Source organism: Neolamprologus brichardi, chromosome 20, assembly GCF_056152115.1.
Source record: "Neolamprologus brichardi isolate AB-2024 chromosome 20, ASM5615211v1, whole genome shotgun sequence".
Classification (NCBI taxonomy): Eukaryota; Metazoa; Chordata; class Actinopteri; order Cichliformes; family Cichlidae; genus Neolamprologus; species Neolamprologus brichardi.
The window spans coordinates 23,571,704-23,588,818 of NC_142123.1; the positions used below are offsets into that span (position 1 = coordinate 23,571,704).

At 36.4% G+C, this 17,115-nt stretch overlaps 1 protein-coding gene across 2 annotated transcripts; it reads left to right on the forward strand.

Moving 5' to 3' along the window:
- The first annotated feature begins 4,574 nt into the window (after positions 1–4,574).
- Positions 4,575–16,174, forward strand: cdh26.1 (cadherin 26, tandem duplicate 1). Of its 2 annotated transcripts, none has more exons than XM_087834203.1 (19): positions 4,575–4,627; positions 8,012–8,071; positions 8,180–8,272; positions 8,381–8,524; positions 8,632–8,779; positions 9,027–9,196; positions 9,302–9,436; positions 9,516–9,701; positions 9,840–10,087; positions 11,563–11,708; positions 11,813–12,037; positions 12,138–12,359; positions 12,760–12,878; positions 12,979–13,050; positions 13,690–13,746; positions 14,226–14,285; positions 14,891–14,935; positions 15,058–15,132; positions 15,362–16,174. In XM_087834203.1, the coding sequence occupies exons 1-19, from the start codon at positions 4,604–4,606 to the stop codon at positions 15,578–15,580; spliced, it is 2,448 nt and encodes an 815-aa protein (XP_087690329.1). In that variant the 5' UTR covers positions 4,575–4,603; the 3' UTR covers positions 15,581–16,174. The 2 variants fall into 2 exon arrangements, with proteins under 2 accessions (XP_087690329.1, XP_087690330.1); XM_087834204.1 differs by having other exon boundaries at positions 15,061–15,132.
- The last annotated feature ends 941 nt before the right edge of the window (positions 16,175–17,115 follow it).

Genomic DNA, 17,115 nt, shown 5'->3' on the forward strand with positions numbered 1-17,115 from the left:
CAGAGATGGCTACCTGTTAGGGCTGCTTATCTGGTAGCCATCACGAATCATGATTACGTCAACTATAAAAATCATCGACGACTAATTTTATAGTCGACGCATTGTTTGAAGCTTTGTAAGATCCTAAAAGATGCAGGACTAAGTAGTAGGATTTAAGAGTGTAATAATGGACCAAAACAGAAGATGACAGCAATGCAATACAAAGATGCCAGCTGCAGTTACATGCCAAAGAAGAAGAAGCAGTCTCATCCTTCGGAGGCCGCATTTGTTGGCCAATTACGTTACAGTGAAGCGACGAAGGCTGTTCAAATTTGAAGGTTTCTCCAAATGCGGCCGACAAATGCGTCCTTCATTTCCAATCTTCATTTCCCCAGATTGGAAGGATGGGTTGGGTGTATCCTTCGTGGCCCAACCTATCCCAGCCAATTCCATGTTCCAACAATGGCGGCAGCTACTGAGTTTTAATATTACTCTTTCTGGGTCACAAAATAAACTTTTAACATATTTTCAGGCAAGAATGTAGCTGTGTAAACTTCATATATCTGCTCGATTTATCAAGACATCACATATTTGCAAAAGTGCTCTGACGATTTCGGAGAGGTCTGTTACCCACCAGCTCGATAGCTAGCCAGGGTTCAAGGCTCACTAGAGCTGGCGAGAACACCCCCCACGGTCTTTTGCTACTTCAGTTAAACATGATATATAAGTCACTTAGATAACGTAAAAATCTTATTGTTTGCCTTTTTTCAGTGTTTTATTTGTTCCTGAGTAAATCAGTTTGGCTGAGATTAAAGTTATAGTTTTTACACAGCTGAATAAACATCAAACAGAAAACTGAAGTGTGAGATGCTCGAAAATATACTCCGGTGTCCTGTTATATTTTAGATAGCAAGGAGCAGACGGCTGAGTTTATTAAACTCCACCGAGACAATTTGCCAATTTCATTAAAAGTTTAATAAACTGTCATCTTGTCTTTATTTTTAGTTAGCACATACCTTAAAAACTTCAAGCTGTAATATAATGATAGTTATATAAGAGCAGACACATGCTGATGCAATAAGCTGTACGTTTTACTTCCAATGGATGCATGATCTGATTAGTCAACTAATCGCAAAAATAATCGGTGACTAGTCGACTATCAAAATAATCTTTTGTGGCAGGGCTACTACCAGAGCAATGGAAATTTGCTTTGAATATCATGTCAAGGAATCACAGATAGTTCAAATTTAAACCCTATTTTGTTTTAAAATGAGAACTGCAGATTTGTGCACCATATACACTGATTCAGCAACTTAGTGAAAGAAGCTAAATAGGTGCAAGCACCAAAAATACAGCCTATAAGTGGTTTCTTCCAGTAATTCCATAATTGTAACACACTTAAATCTTAAAGAACATGTAATTAATTACTCCTTTTTTTAAGATAATGGAAATATAATTCTTATCAACCAAACAATAATTATCAGAAAATCAACAATTTTGTACTGTATCAGGTGGGTTTGGGATGTTAAATTTGTTAATAGTCACAGAATAGTCATAGAAAGAATAACAAATTACAAAAAGAAAGCTAACTTCATTGACAGAGAAAATAACTAAAAAGAAGACTACAAAAAAAAAAAGTGAAAATACAGCAGGTTGTAAAAGCCATCTTTGCGTGACAAACATAAAAGCCTTAAGGTTACTTGGGTCTAAAGGGAGGAGCTCATTTTTTTTATGTTCTGACTCTGCAGTGGGAAACATTTTGAAAAATCACCTGACTAAATCTCTGTGTGACAAGGTGCTACATGTAGTGATTGGTAAAAGTCATGCAGATTTTTGAAAATGATTGTGACTACTTTGTTTGCACTGTTGGATTGCTTTGTTCATGTTGAGGTTTTGGAAAAACCTTCTTCCATGGATCAACAGTGTTAGGCATCAGTTACTCTGGTGCAACCATTAGGAGGGGTTTGGCACTGTGCTCCCACAAATACAAACACACATATACACATATACAGACGCTGGAGGCAACTACTGTAAGCCTGCCGATAACTCCACAAGAATCTGTCAACTAACCAGCCAACACTCTTCACAGAGCCAGAATTCATCTGGTTCAACAACCTAGCAAGCACGCTGTGGTTGTGTGGAACATAGGGGAGGGGAGATGAAAATAAGCAAATTACTTTCCCACATGTTTAAGCTTGTTGAACAGGTCGTTTTACAATTGAGTATATTTGGTTTCTTCAGGGAAGGTTTACACATTCACATACTGTTAAAAAGATGAGATGTTAACTTTTGAAAAAGGTTATTATTACAGATTTGGGGTTTGCCCTCCTCAGTGTGACGCTATCATCACTATTCCTGTTATCAAACTTTCTGTTGAAAAAAGAACAAATATAGGGATAAATATGTAAGAATAGGTATTTACAGTTGATACTCATCTATGGAAAATGCAAAAATGTGAAATTTTAAATGCCTGTGAATCACTGTCATCTTGAAGCTCTGTGGATATGTCTTCACACAGGTGTACATGTTTTAAAATATATCAGGAATCCCTGGAGATCTTCATAGGAAGATTTTCACTCAATAGCAGCTTAAAGCCTTGGTAATACTTTCCATGCACAAAAGTCTGCTAGGGTCCACTGAGGGCCAAGTTACATAAATTTCATCAGATGAGTCCGTGTGGATCCCTTCATGTTTGCCTGTTTTTTGTGACTTCTCCCGAGAGAATTTTAATTACAATGCACCAGCCGCACATGTGGCCCAGGCAGACTCCAGGCCAAGTATAACAGGAATGATTACTTGGCTGTCGGGTGTCCAGCTGTCCTTGTCTGCAACATATAATCAATGCATAGTTGACGTTCACAGCACTGAACAACACTTCACTAAGAAAACTCAATTATTGTTGTCTAAAAAGTTCTATGTTTCTCCAAAGCAGCGCCAGATTGAGGCTAAACAAGGTCAACCAGGAACTAGAAAGAAACAATGGCAACCTTGCCAACTCTATTTGATCAGTATAAAATATCATGCCAAGTCACTAGAATTGGACCACAATAGAACGATAGAAAAGATACTCTACTTCTGGTCTTTTTTTCATTTATATAATGTCAACATATACACCTTATCATCGTATTTTTTGTTCTACAGACAAGTTAAAATTATAGTTATCATTTTCTGAAATTATAGTCCAGTATAGTGACTATCTGTATCAGTTCTGAAACTTTCTAGTATCATAACAACAACTACTACAAACAGTAGTTTAGTGGCCACGTGTCATTTAGTAATGTCATCAGTCTATCAATGTACTCCTTTAGGCTTGGTTGTTTTACTTTTTTACTGAGTTTTAAGGTTTACAATTTGAACCTTCTTTATGTTGCTTAGGAAGGCTCCAGGATATGAGTTGCACTTGCTCATTTTGTGTACTTTTAAAATATATATTTAAAAAAAAAAAAAAAACAAAGAAACAAAAAACCTGGAAGCTTTTTTTTATATGTGGGATGTCGTGGTCAAGTTACACTAGGGCCCATTTAACGTATTTTTTTTTTCTGATTTAGCTTCTATAGCCCTTTAATTTATACAACACAAGTACAAGTACACAGAGTTATTCAATTTCAATTCAATTCAAGTTTGTATACATATACATATATAGGGAGACGGGACAAAACATAGCACATGGGAGAGAGAAAACAGTATTCAAGAATATAGCAGTATTCATATATCAGTTTAATAAATTATGTGTTAAACATCAGTGACGAAGTAATTTGATTCCATGTTAAAGTAGTGAATCACCATCCAAATTTATTTTTTTAGATGGGCCTCGCCTCCTTAAATACAGATGCGTCATTTTAATAACCAGGCTTAATCAGTGGGAACTGTTTACCTGCAACTTTGTGGACTCAAGCCAAAACTAATACCTCCAAAACCTGCCAGTAAGCATTGCCTTTGGCAAGGTGGACACAGTTACAATTAGTCAAGGATTACATGATAATAACTGTTAATTACAATTCAAATCCACTGACTCTGAGTCTGAAAAGAACTGCAAAGCTTCAGTACTAAATATTTAGGAATTATGGGAATACGCAGGTAGAGAAGGCACATACAGAGTGTGTGTAACATATCACTGACTGAGTATGAGTGAAGCTACTTTTACCTGTGTGCTTAAAAGGTTCTCAAAGCGACTAAGCTGAAGGATCTGTGGATTCGAACTCCATTTGCATATGATGTAGGCCACGCATAAATAAAACACGGTAACCTGAGCTGTAGAGCTGGAGGGATGTACACCTGAGCTGCGAAGCACACCCACAGACTGAAAACTCACAGTAGGTTATACATTCTCTCATGAAGGACATTTATGTAGGTACATTTATGGGATATATATATATATATATATATATATATATATATATATATATAATACAAAACCAACTGGTCTTTTCCTGCACAAAACTGGGATGTATTGCACCCTGATACATCAAATAGTACAGCATGAAGACGCAGGTCTGCGTAGACTAGAAAGTCAGTCAATCTGCTCTCTACAGCAGCTGTGGGCGGGGCTTTCCCACTCTCCTAGTCAAGCTGTTTTTGAAACTCAGAGCACTCCAGCAGAGGATATCAAGGAGTGTAAAGCAAGATGAGGATCTCCCTTTTTCTGTTGGTAAGAACAACCTTTTTAATAATCTTCAGTATTGATAAGGCATTGTCTTATAAATTCTTATTGTTATTCTTTTTCTTATTTTTATTGTTAAACCCAAAAAAGATAATTGTATTCACCACTGAAGATAAACATCAATTTCACTGTTTGATATTTTTTCTGTAATGTTTATTTGGATTTTATCTAATGATATTTTCAGGTTACATTAACCTGCATAGAGCATTTAGCTTCTGTTAATGTATAAGTTCCCATCCGTTCACAAGAGCAGGTAGATAGATGAGCAACGCAAGCAGAACTTGTTCTATGCAGTGTTGTTACAGCTTGTGGACTATGAACTTTAACACAATGTATTCGGTGAATAAGCCTTTAGGTGCTCAGGTGCTTTAGGTGTTTAAATTTACTTTGCAGTATATTTAGTTTCTGTTGTGGGAAAGACAATCAATCAAGAGGTTATTTGCACACACACCTATATGCTCACTCCCAGGTTCATCCATCGTACTATATGTACTAGCCCAGCGGTCCCCAACCTTTTTTGCGCCACGGACCGGTTTATGCCCGACAATATTTTCACGGACCGGCTTTTAAGGTGTCGCGGATAAATACAACAAAATAAAACTAGTACCGGTACCGAAAAAAAGAAGATTTATTCATAACACATGTGAAAAGACCCAGGAAAACCGAGTTAACAATAAAACGATAACAAAATAACGCTGAAAACCGATAAAAACCCTGAAAACCATACATTTCACACCTGAGCCTCAACTCTCGCGGCCCGGTACCAAACGACTCACAGACCGGTCCGAGGCCCGGGGGTTGGGGACCGCTGTACTAGCCTACAGACCTTCCTATTATTGTCTGAAGCTCATTTACTTATTTACTATTTTATTTAGTAGCTAATAACATAATATATGTCCTGTCATCTGCACTTGGTAAACTAAATGCTATAATACTGCATGTTTGTCAGATGATTATTCTTCATTCAGAAAAAAAAATCCAGAAAATATTGATATAAATGACTTCAACAAATTTTGGGTACTTTGTTTGAATGGTTTTCCATATTTTGTATTTTGAGGGAGCCAATTATTTTAAAATAAAGCACAAAAATGTTTCATACTGTTGCAAAGGTTTAAGCACACTCTTCACTTGTTTATTTTATATGAAACTTACAGGAGACCTTTAGGCTTTAACATGAATGTGGATAAAAGTATATATAAATTTAAAAAAAACTATGCACAAAAACTAAATATAGAGTCCTAATCAAAAGTTTAAGAAAACCTGAAAAATGGCAACAACAAAAAATTGCATGGTCGGATCTTAACAAGGTTCCAAGCAGAGCTTCAACATGCTAGAAGAAGGAATGGGAGTGCTTTTAATAAATTGCATACTCAAAAAATGTTTTGTCTCACTCCCATTTCTTCTTCTAGCATGTTGAAGCCCTGCTTGGAACCTCGTTAAGATCCAACCATACAGGTTTTTTGTTGTTGCCATTTTTCAAGTGGTCTTAAACTTTTGATTATATATCGATAGATAGATACAGATATATATAGATATATATAAGTAGGACCTCATTGAAAGGCTTTGGTCAAGGTAGTATGCAGTGACCCTAGAGCTTCCTGTCATCTCTCAGTAAAATACTGTGTATTGTGCCAGTATCTGTAACAGAGTTGTTGGGGATTTATACACTTTCGTGGGGCTCATGGTTGTGTGCTAGGGTGTGCAGCTTGTGCAACTATAGCAGTTACACAGCAACCTGAACAAGATGAAGACCAGAGGTTGGTACACCTTACTAGTAATCTGCAAATTGTTTGTTTGAGTCAATTTTCAGATGCTGCCATATATGAGACATCTGTTTTTGTGTGTGACCCCTGGTGAAACTAAGCATCATGAACAACCCAAACTAAACTAATACTTAAAAATGTCATTTGTTCTAAGCCAGCGGTCCCCAACCCCCGGGCCTCGGACCAGTACCTGTCCGTGAGTCGTTTGGTACCGGGCTGCGAGAGTTGAGGAAATGTATAGTTTTCAGGGTTTTTATCGGTTTTCAGCATTATTTTGTTATTGTTTTTATCGTTAACTCGTTTTTCCTTGGTCTTTTCACGTGTGTTAGGAATAAATTTTCTTTTTTTCGGTACCAGTACTAGTTTTATTTTGTTGTATTTATTCGCGACACCTTAAAGGCCGGTCCATGAAAATATTGTCGGGCATAAACCGGTCCGTGGCGCAAAAAAGGTTGGGGACCGCTGTTCTAAGCCATATGGTGAGGCTGTGTAATAGTTTCTACAGGTTGCAAGAACCAAGGTCACCTTTATTCTCTATAAAAGTAATGTCAGTATTCATTTGTAGATATGTTAAACACATTAGAGCAACCAACAAAGACACAAAACACAAAAATCACTCCCCGTATATTCACTCCTCTGTAGGACAAGCTAGATGCCAAAGTACCACAAACACGACTTCCGTACATCTGCTGTTGTTCCGGTGTTGTGGCAAAAACAAAAACAAAAAGCACCGGTCTACTTTTAACCCGTAAATTTGGTACACGTCATCTCTTTTTATGCAACATCCTCTGATGATTAATGCATGAACAGGACTGCCACTCGTGTGTTTCTGTTTAGGGTCAAATCGGTTTGATGTTTGAAGGGTCACAGAGACAAAATAATAACCCACCCAAATGTGTTAAAGCTGCTTTGAAAATGTAAGGAGTAGAAAGTATAGACACTTGTTTAAAAATGTAGGCAGTAAAAGTAAAAAGTAGTCTGTACATGAGTACAGTAACTAAGTATTCACACTTCGTTACTTCCCACCTCTGATGATATTTATTTTGTGTGTGAAGATCTCTGCATGTCCCGACATAGGACTATAGGTTCTCCTTATCATTAACCTGTTTTGACATGTCTTAACTTTAGGATTAAAACTGTTAACATTAAGCACTGGGACTGCTGTTTGTGCTACTCCTTTCACCCTCAAGTTAATGATTTATTTACTATTTTAGCTGTCTATATGTGCCCTTAACAGTAACTTAGCAATGGCTTTTGAGCAGAGGAAGTCTGTAAAGGCAGGGAAGGAAGAGAGCAAGAAAGAAGAGACAAGGTTTCATTTCAGGTCACTTATGGTTACACAATGCTACAGTTGTTCACCTGAAAATCATTAGTTCAATGCAATTATACTTCCTGAATCATGTTAGAATTGCAGGAGTTGATTAAATAATGATCACTTCCCGCTCATTACTGTTAATTTGTCATCAGGCTGTCTTATTCACTGACACATTCATCATGAGTTCCTTCTCCAATACTTGTACACAAATGATTCTGTTTTTCTTATAAACATGCAGATTGAAGTTTGCTACAGCAACTGAATCTCACAGCAATGTTTTCCTGTTGCATATAGGTTGCTGCAGCAGCCGTGGCAGATTGTTATGGTAGCAAGTACAGCAGCCCTTCCAAAAGGGTAAACATAATTTTTACTTTATCTGTTTGTTAAGGCTATTTTTGTAAAATAACTTTCTGTAGAAAACAAAGCTGTTGTAAAGTTTGGTCCATATTTTGGCCTTATCAGGATCTCCTGGTGCGTTCCAAAAGAAGATGGGTCTTATCTACAATTGAATTAGAAGAAGAAAAGGATGCACAGTACCCCGAAGAGATTTCAAAGGTAAGGAAATTATATGAAAGAAATAACTGATACTGATAAATGATATGACTGGTCACTATGGACAAATCTAATATGCAAAAATTAACAGCCTGATTGTATCTTGACTAGATGTATAACGACAAGACTCAGGGGAAAGACTTTAAGTTCCGTTTAAGTGGTGACGGTGTGCCGGACGTGTTTACCATCGATGAAACCACTGGAGCCGTCTTTGCACATAAAAAAGTGGACAGGGAGCAAAAGTCACTTTACCATGTGAGCTAATACTGGAATATAAATTCCTCTGACAATAAACGCAACTGATATTGATGCTTTTTAAGTGATGCGAAATGTTTTATTTGAGTGTTTTTTTCTATCCACAGATTAACTTTGATGTCTTGGACAGAAATACGGGTGAAAAACTAGACAAGGAACTAGCATTTGATGTTGAAATACAAGACATAAATGATAATCCACCCAAGTTCTCTCCTCCTGAAGTAACAGTTAATGTAAAAGAAAATATACAAGGAAGTGAGTATACGGTGTGGTAAATAACTCATAGTGTGCACATTTTCTATTTCGAACACTAAAAAAATAAAACAAATGATATTAAGACTCTTAGAGAATATAGAATCATTTCAAACCAAAGTCTCATATTTCATCTTACTATAATCATACTACATAGTTCTATAGTTATGTTTTCCTGACTGAAAACATTTTCTTTATCCCACATTTACTCTCCAACTCTCCTTGTTTGTCTTTACCCAACTTCTTAAAGGTGTTTTGCCAGTTACCCTGAAGGTCACAGACATAGATAAGGAGAACACACCCAACTCTAAATTTGACATCACGATGGTTTCACAGACTCCAGCAGAGCCCAAAATTGGTGTGGAGCAGCTTCAAGAAGGACTGGCCAGACTCACCTTAAAAGGATGCTTTGACTATGATGTGAGATTTATTGCGATATTCTTGCGAAATCTTTGAAAAGTTAATGTACATGCAAATAAACATGTTGAATTTTCAAATATCTCAAATATATTTTATATGTTTCAGAAAGCAACAAAGTATACCATCGTCTTACAAGCAAAAGATCATGGAACAAAGCCAAAGACTCAGTCCTCTACTGCTGTTGTTACCCTGAACATTGACGATGCAAACACTCACCAACCAAGATTTAAGGAGAGACAGGTACCAATTATTTTACTTACTAAAAGTGCTTTTTAAGAGACGCACATATTAAACTTTTGAAATTTTTCCTTCTCTTTAGTACAATGGTGAAGCAATAGAAATGAAGACCATTGCTAATGTTTTGAGAGTTGCTGTGGAGGATAAAGACACTCCGAAAACTGATGCATGGCGTGCCAAGTACTCCATTATTGCAGGGAATGAAGAAGGAATCTACAAAATTGAAACTGATCCAGAAACAAATGAGGGTGTCCTGAGTATTGTCAAGGTAATTCTGCTTTTCTCACTTGGATTAAAAACTTGATTATTTTACTCTGGGAAGAACTAGTCCACTAATGTTTTATCACAAAAACTGTATCAGCATTTAATAAAAGTTGTTTGTGTGTGTACGTGTTGTGTGTTTCAGAAAAAAAATTTTCAACACACAACTTCAATAAACCTGCAGATTGGAGTAAAAAACATTGAAGACATATTTGTTTGTGCTGGCACAAATCCACCTACAGACAGAGCCAATGTCATTCTAAAAATGATTGATACCAACGATCCACCAGAGTTTGAAAAAGCTATAGATGACATACACCTGAAGGAGGAAGCAGAGCCAGGAAAGGTGCTGTTCAAGCCAAAGGTTCAAGACGTCGACTCTAATATTACCAGGTAGGGTGTCTACAACCTTTCTACAAAGCTTATTTTGATTGACATAAATATATAAGGGCTGCAATGATTCTTTGAGTCATTCGAATAACTCAATTAAAAAAATCCTCAACACAAATTTTTTCTTTGATACTTCGTTTAACACACAGCTGTGTAGCGCTCAGTTGTCCCCATGTAAACCTGAGTGCCTCACCCACATTTGTGCCTAAGAATAGACTTGCAGTAGAAACATATCTAGAAGCAGACATCAATAAAAGTATAACAACATTAAGCCAGCGCAGCCCCCGGTTTTTCAACAAAAAACTGGTAACACAACAGCAGCAGTGATGTAGATGCCATAGTTTAACGTGGAGTCTGTCTACACACACAGCAAAAGAGAAAAGAGGTGGAGCTATTAAGACCTCAGGTAGAGTGAAAGAAAATGTTTTTTTAGTAGTGCTGTTTCTGTAATCACCATTAAAACCTTTACTGGAAAAAAGCTAGCGGGAGTCCTTCATTCAACCAGCTGATCAAAAAACTCTAACATGAAGAAAAGAGAACTTTGTAGTTGTTCCATCCACCACTGTTTTCTTATACAGCAAGAATGTACAGTAAAGCAACAGAAGTTACATGCTGATGAACTGTCAACTTAGTCTGATACGATTACTAAAATAGGCAGCTTGCTGAAGGCTGACAAACCTCTCACTTTCTACCTGCAGTAAACAGGGGCCGAGTTTAAAGGGGGACATGAGGTGTACTACACCATATTTCAAGGCTTGCGTAACATCAACATCAAGTGAAATAAAATAAAATATTAATAAAACTGCATTAATATTTAAAAATAATAATATATATAGGTTTTTTACAGGCCAATAAAATTGTATATGTGCCAGTAAAACTCTGCGGCATTGATTATTGATAATACTCAGTTACTAAATTATGACTAAATCTGCTATGTTTATAGAACAAACCCCAAGTGGCCCAAATCTCCTCAGCAATAACACTTCTTGACATAAAGGTTGGGTCAGTTGACTTAATTTGAGTTATACTGTACTGTAGTTCATGATAATCTCATTGATTGAGTCTAATGTGAATCCAAGATTTTTCATTCTGCCTGTAAGCTACAACATAAAATGGAGACTGACAAGGGTTTTATTTAAACCCTTTTATTTCTTCTTCTTTCTTGAAAGAAAAAACAGATCCTGCAAAGCGTGATAAGCAACAAGAAATGGTAGTTATCCCAAGCTAATCTAATCATGTCTTTATCGACACCTGGTCATATAGATTATCAGAAAATAAGCCTATACAACAGTGGCCTTACCACTGCAAGGCCAGTAGGTGTCACAGAGAAGCATAACATGATTAAGTTAGAAATGGCTACTGAAGGAGTAACGCCCTTTGCACTGCAGTACACAAAAAGCTACAGCTTTGGTTTCCACAAGCTAAAACTCAGTATTTTCATCTAATATGTTCTGCACCACTCTCTGATTACTCTTTAGGTATGAGCTCCAAACAGATCCAGCTGACTGGGTGGCCATTGATAGCAAAACAGGAGAAATCAAATCAACTAAGAGGATGGACAGAGAGTCACGATTTGTTGATGACAAGAATGTTTACACAGTCGTCATAGCTGCTATAGATGATGGTACACAGAAGCTCTACTATTGTTAAAATAAATTGGATAATTTCTTAAAGAAATCTTCTGAATAACAAAGCAATTTTTTTTTCAATTTTGCTGTGGTTTCAAAGGTCAGCCTCCAGCCACGAGCACATGCACTGTCAGGATCCACCTGACGGACATCAATGACAATACTCCTAAACTGGTCAACAACAGCGCTGTCATGTGTGGAAACAAGGTTAACAAGGTCAAGGTTCCTGCAAAGGACCTAGATGCCAATCCTTACAGTGGACCCTTCCACTTTTCTCTGGGGGATGAAACACAAAAGCAACAGTGGAAAATAGAACCTGACTATGGTTGGTACATTTAGATATATGTTAACCCTCATTTCTATATTAAACAAACATTTCTGGGGAAAAGCCACAAAACCCCATGCTGTTTTCTCACCCCACACAGGTGAGGAAGTATCTCTTGTTAGCCAGAAGACACTTCCTTATCTTAACTATTCCATTCCCCTGGTGATTATGGACCAACAGGGCATAGCTGGACATGACACTCTGCAATTGACCGTGTGTCAATGTGATGAAAATGATGTTTGTCGCGGCAGAGAGCCGCTTTCAACCCGTCTTGGATCAGTTGGCATTGGGTTGGTTATTGCAGGATTGCTTGCCTTTTTGTGTGAGTATTAAAATCAGTGAGAAGACAAAACTGAGCTATCATAAATTCTAATAAGATTATAGTCTCCTGTGTTTTTGAAGGAAAAAAATAGAAAATCTGTATTAGCATTAATACACAAGTGTTGACCGCAAAACCTTTTTGTTTTCAATTTCAGTTTCACTGTAAGAAATGCTTTAATTTTTACAAATAACCCAATCAGACAGTTACACTTTTAGAACTCCTTAGTACAACCACAGTCACATCTGTTGTTTATAAGGAAGAAGCGGCTCTTCTGCTTTCCCAACCAACTTTAATGTACTACTTGGGAGACCTTCTGGTACCCATGGCAATGACAGTTCAATAAAACACAAAGACAAGATGCACACTGTGTTCTTAGCATTTGTTTCATGTGTGTCTGCAGTGCTTTTAATTGCATTATTCTGCAAGTTTGGACCAGATAAGATTGAGATTTTGCCAAAAGATGAGGGCAATCAGACTCTAATCCAGTACAATCAAGAAGGAGGGGGCTCTCCATGCATGGTGGGTTTGTCATGTTCTGTGCGTGTAAATTCAAGACAACGGTGTGCTATATTTCTCCACCAAGCAAAACATGTTTTTTAATATTCTCTCTTTCCTTCAGACCGAGCCCAATTTCTTCCAGTCACAAGTAGATAATATGGTAGTGACAAATGGTCAGATGGATACCATGCAGGTGATCAACCTCTCAACTCTGACACTTTCTTTCTTTTTTGGTGAAGGGGTTTTTTTTTTCCAAAAAAAAACATCAGTTGTGCCAATTTGGACACAGTCATAGTGTAGCTAAAGACATCAGGAGAGAAGCCAAAATGTGTCAGTTAATCCTGTTTAAAATGAATGGCAGCTATAATCCAGTTGTTATCGTATTTTTCTTTGATGACAGACAGGTATCTAAGGGAGTGGTTAAGATGTATGCTGTGTATACAGCTATAGGAAAAAGTCTGCAAGGTAAACGTTTAAAAAGTGTGAGCACATCATAGAGAAGACAAGTTGGAACAGCTTCTTCATTTTTAGATGTACTGATCATATTTGCTGCATTAAGTTGTGAATCTCTATGGCGGTCTTTAAGTGTAAGCTACAGGTAGGAATTGATTTCTGTACCAATGAATATACAGTTTTGAGAAGTTTGTGAGCACTTAAGAAAGCATAAAGTTTTATTATTTGGAAGAGGGTGCTATAGATACATTTTCATTTTCAAATCTGTTGAAATGTTTTTAATTGAAAAGTAATTCAACTTAAAACATTTTTTATAAAACTTGAATATTTTCTGAATTCAATGCTTAATTAACCTCTTCTGCTAAATTATCTATCCCAGATTGATACAGAAGGACCATATGAAGTAAATAGGTACAACAGCTCAGCGTCTACCATGGTGAGTCAGACAGACTTGCTACATATCCTGAAATGTTGTAGACCCTTGTAAACTCATTTATAGAGGATAGCCAACTCCCCCCTAGTCTAGTCAAGAGTATGTACCACAAATTTGTTTGACCTATCCTAAACTTCGTGTGAGCTGTCCTGCCAATCACAGGTAACCAACGGTATTACCCATGGTTATGCTGAGCCGAGCATAGCTCTCGAGTATGAAGACCAGCTGAACTTGTCAGTGTCTAAAAGCAGCTATTATCAATGTAATCTTTTAATTTTACAATAAAATGTTCATTGTAGCATCAACAAAAGTGTAGATAAATAAAGGTAAACAATAAGCAGTGTCTGTATCATATGAATACAATCCTAACAATATATATCCCTAATTATGGGCATAAATATTTAACTTTAAGGCACAAATCTGACCCAAGGAGCAGGGCTTGTTGATTTTTTTAATTTAGCTTTTTTGTTTCTTTCCTACAGTTCCAGTCGCTAGGCATGCATCAACAAGAAACCTACAGGAGCCATGGCATGGGAAGCATGGTAAGTCATAATGGCTGTAATAAAAACAACTTTTCCTTCTTAACCGTTTACCTTACCCGATTTATTTTCTAGAAATGCTATACTAGGCACTGGTAAACTCTATGATGAATAGCCATGCTACCGCTTTAGATCCACAAGAGGGTGCTGGAACCCTTATGTTAAAAAATACTGCCTTACCTTTTTTTGGATACAATATTTAACTCATGCTAGCTTGTTAGCTTTTACACATATACAAATACTACTAAAAGTAGTTTAAAGAAAGTGAAACGTTAGTGAGGATGTTTGATTACAAGTATTATTATTCTATACTGCCAATATTAAATATAATATTAAAATACAACATTTATAAATATACTCACAGATTTACTCTTATGTTAACAAACACACATGATGGCAGCTTTGATTCATTTTATGATATGTTCAGTATTTAATTACTCAATTACTAAAGTAGGTAGATGCTGAAGCAGTTAAAAAAATAATTTTGTGTGAAAAGATCTCTAAAATATTATGCTACAGTGTAGAATGCATTAAGAAAAAGATAGATATACACAGATTTTCAGAGTAAATTTAAGTCTGCAGTGAACAATGTGTTTTGTATTTTTTAGAGGATGAACTCTACGTGGAAATCAAACAGAACGAACACCTATCGGGTAAGGAGGCTTCATATTTTACAAAACATTGAAAATCAGTGATTATGTTAACAAAGCACTATGAAAATTATGCATTTGCATTATATGATGCAATAAAAGCTGACAACCCTGTTCTCTGTAAGCAGGCCGGCTCATCAATTTACCAACGTTCTTTAAGCCTTCGATCGGCTGACCGCATTGAAGACCATATCAACAGGGTAAGAGGTTTATTTCACACAAAGCATACCTTGTATATGGCTTATAATGCACTTGATTTTATTGACGATCACATACATTAAACTGCACTGACTGCACAGCAATGATGTGTGGAAGGGCTGCAGTCATGCTGTACCAAATGCAATTCAGCGCTATACTGAGTAATGTTTCTTTTTTGTTTGTTTTACAAATTAAGCCAAGCCATTTATTTTTGACTTCTAAATTCCACAGAGATGTAACGAGGTTGATGGAAATGTTGTTGACCACCCGGCATACCAACCCCACAGCTATGCCTTTGAAGGAGATGGCAGCATATGTCAGTCATTGGATAAACTGTCATTCCACGACATGGGAGAGGATTTTAAGTATCTGGATGATTTGGGGCCAAAGTTCAAGACTTTGGGACAGATGTATGATGAGGCAATTAAAAAAAAGAAAGTACAGCTTTAAAAGGCACTGCTGAAATGTAAATTGTATTCCAAGTTTCGCTCCCTAAAATACAGACTGAGCAGAGATGATACACCACTATGTTTTAATATTTGTACTTAAAGATTATGGACTATAACATCGAATTCATCCTAAGCCAGGTATATTTTGTTGGCATTAAGATGGATTTAACGCACTGCACAGCTGGTGACGCACTAGTGGTTTGTGAAATGTAATAACTTGAAAGGGATTAGGTGATTTTTCTTGTTTTTTTAGTTTGCTTTGTCAGGGCAGTATTATTGGGAAATTTAACAGAACTTCTTTTGTTGAAACTGAGATGACTCCTGTTAGTCACATTTTTCTAGAGTACTGTTTTGTAAAGGAGTTCTGATGAGAACGCAGGGCTTATCATAATGGGTTATTGTTCATGCAAGTTAGAAATGTCCTTGGCTTATGGTTGATGATCGAGTGACATACTGGTCTGGAATTAACACCGGATATCCTACAAGATTAAAACGTTAATGTTAATGTTTAGTTTTTGTATTTGCATTTCATGATACAAAAATAACAAACTTTATTCCTATAACACCTTTCTAAACCAGTCACAAGGTTCTTTAAATACTTACACATTTTTATAAAATACATAATAAAATGAATGACATAAAAAAAATTAAAAATGAAATTAAAAAACAAACAAAAAAAGCAAGATACATCAGGAAATGTTAAGAGCAAGTGTATACAGGTATATTTTTTGAGTTTACTGGATGGTTGGACTGATTAAGCTGATCTAACAGTAACAGACTTGTTCCGGGGGCTAAAACAATAAAAGCACTGATTTTAAGTGATTTACAAGTAATATAGAAAAATTTGAAACTGTATGGAATAGAGAGCAAATGTGCATATTTGTAAAAAAAAAAAATGTTTTCTTTGTTAGGAATTAAAATAAAGATTGTAGTTTTTGGGCTGAAATACTTCAACTTTTTAAAATTATACAAAGATTTTTTTACACTTTGTAATGACAGCAATTAATTATATTTATTCAGTTTATGTTTGCACAAGTGTGGCTTCAAAAACATCACTGCATAGAAATATCACTGTAACACTGAGTTGGGTTGTCTGTACTTGTGCCAAGTTTTGAGCTTTGGTTGTAAAACTTTGTGACAGCTCCTTAACAATGTGCTTTGTTGTGTTGTGCTGACTGTAAGCTGTGTAGTCATAGCTCTTTCAGCACAAGTGAACTTGTTGTTTTTTTAAATACTGACAAATGTCAGCAGGTAGTCAAGGTGAGCCACAGAGGGTAATATGCAAAACAAATCTATGAACATGTTTGCGTCACATGCATAACTTAAAAACCTTTCTCTATTACAAGTGCAAATGAATTGCCAGAATTCATAAAAAGACAAAACATGGATTATAAATAATAAAACATAATATGAAACAAAAACAGACAGATGGGGGCATCAAATGAGGCAATAATGAGGGCATTAAAGACATGTAAAAGTTCACTTTCATTTTTTCCATTTCTTCTGGCTGGTGTAAGTGAGGTGTGGTAGATCATG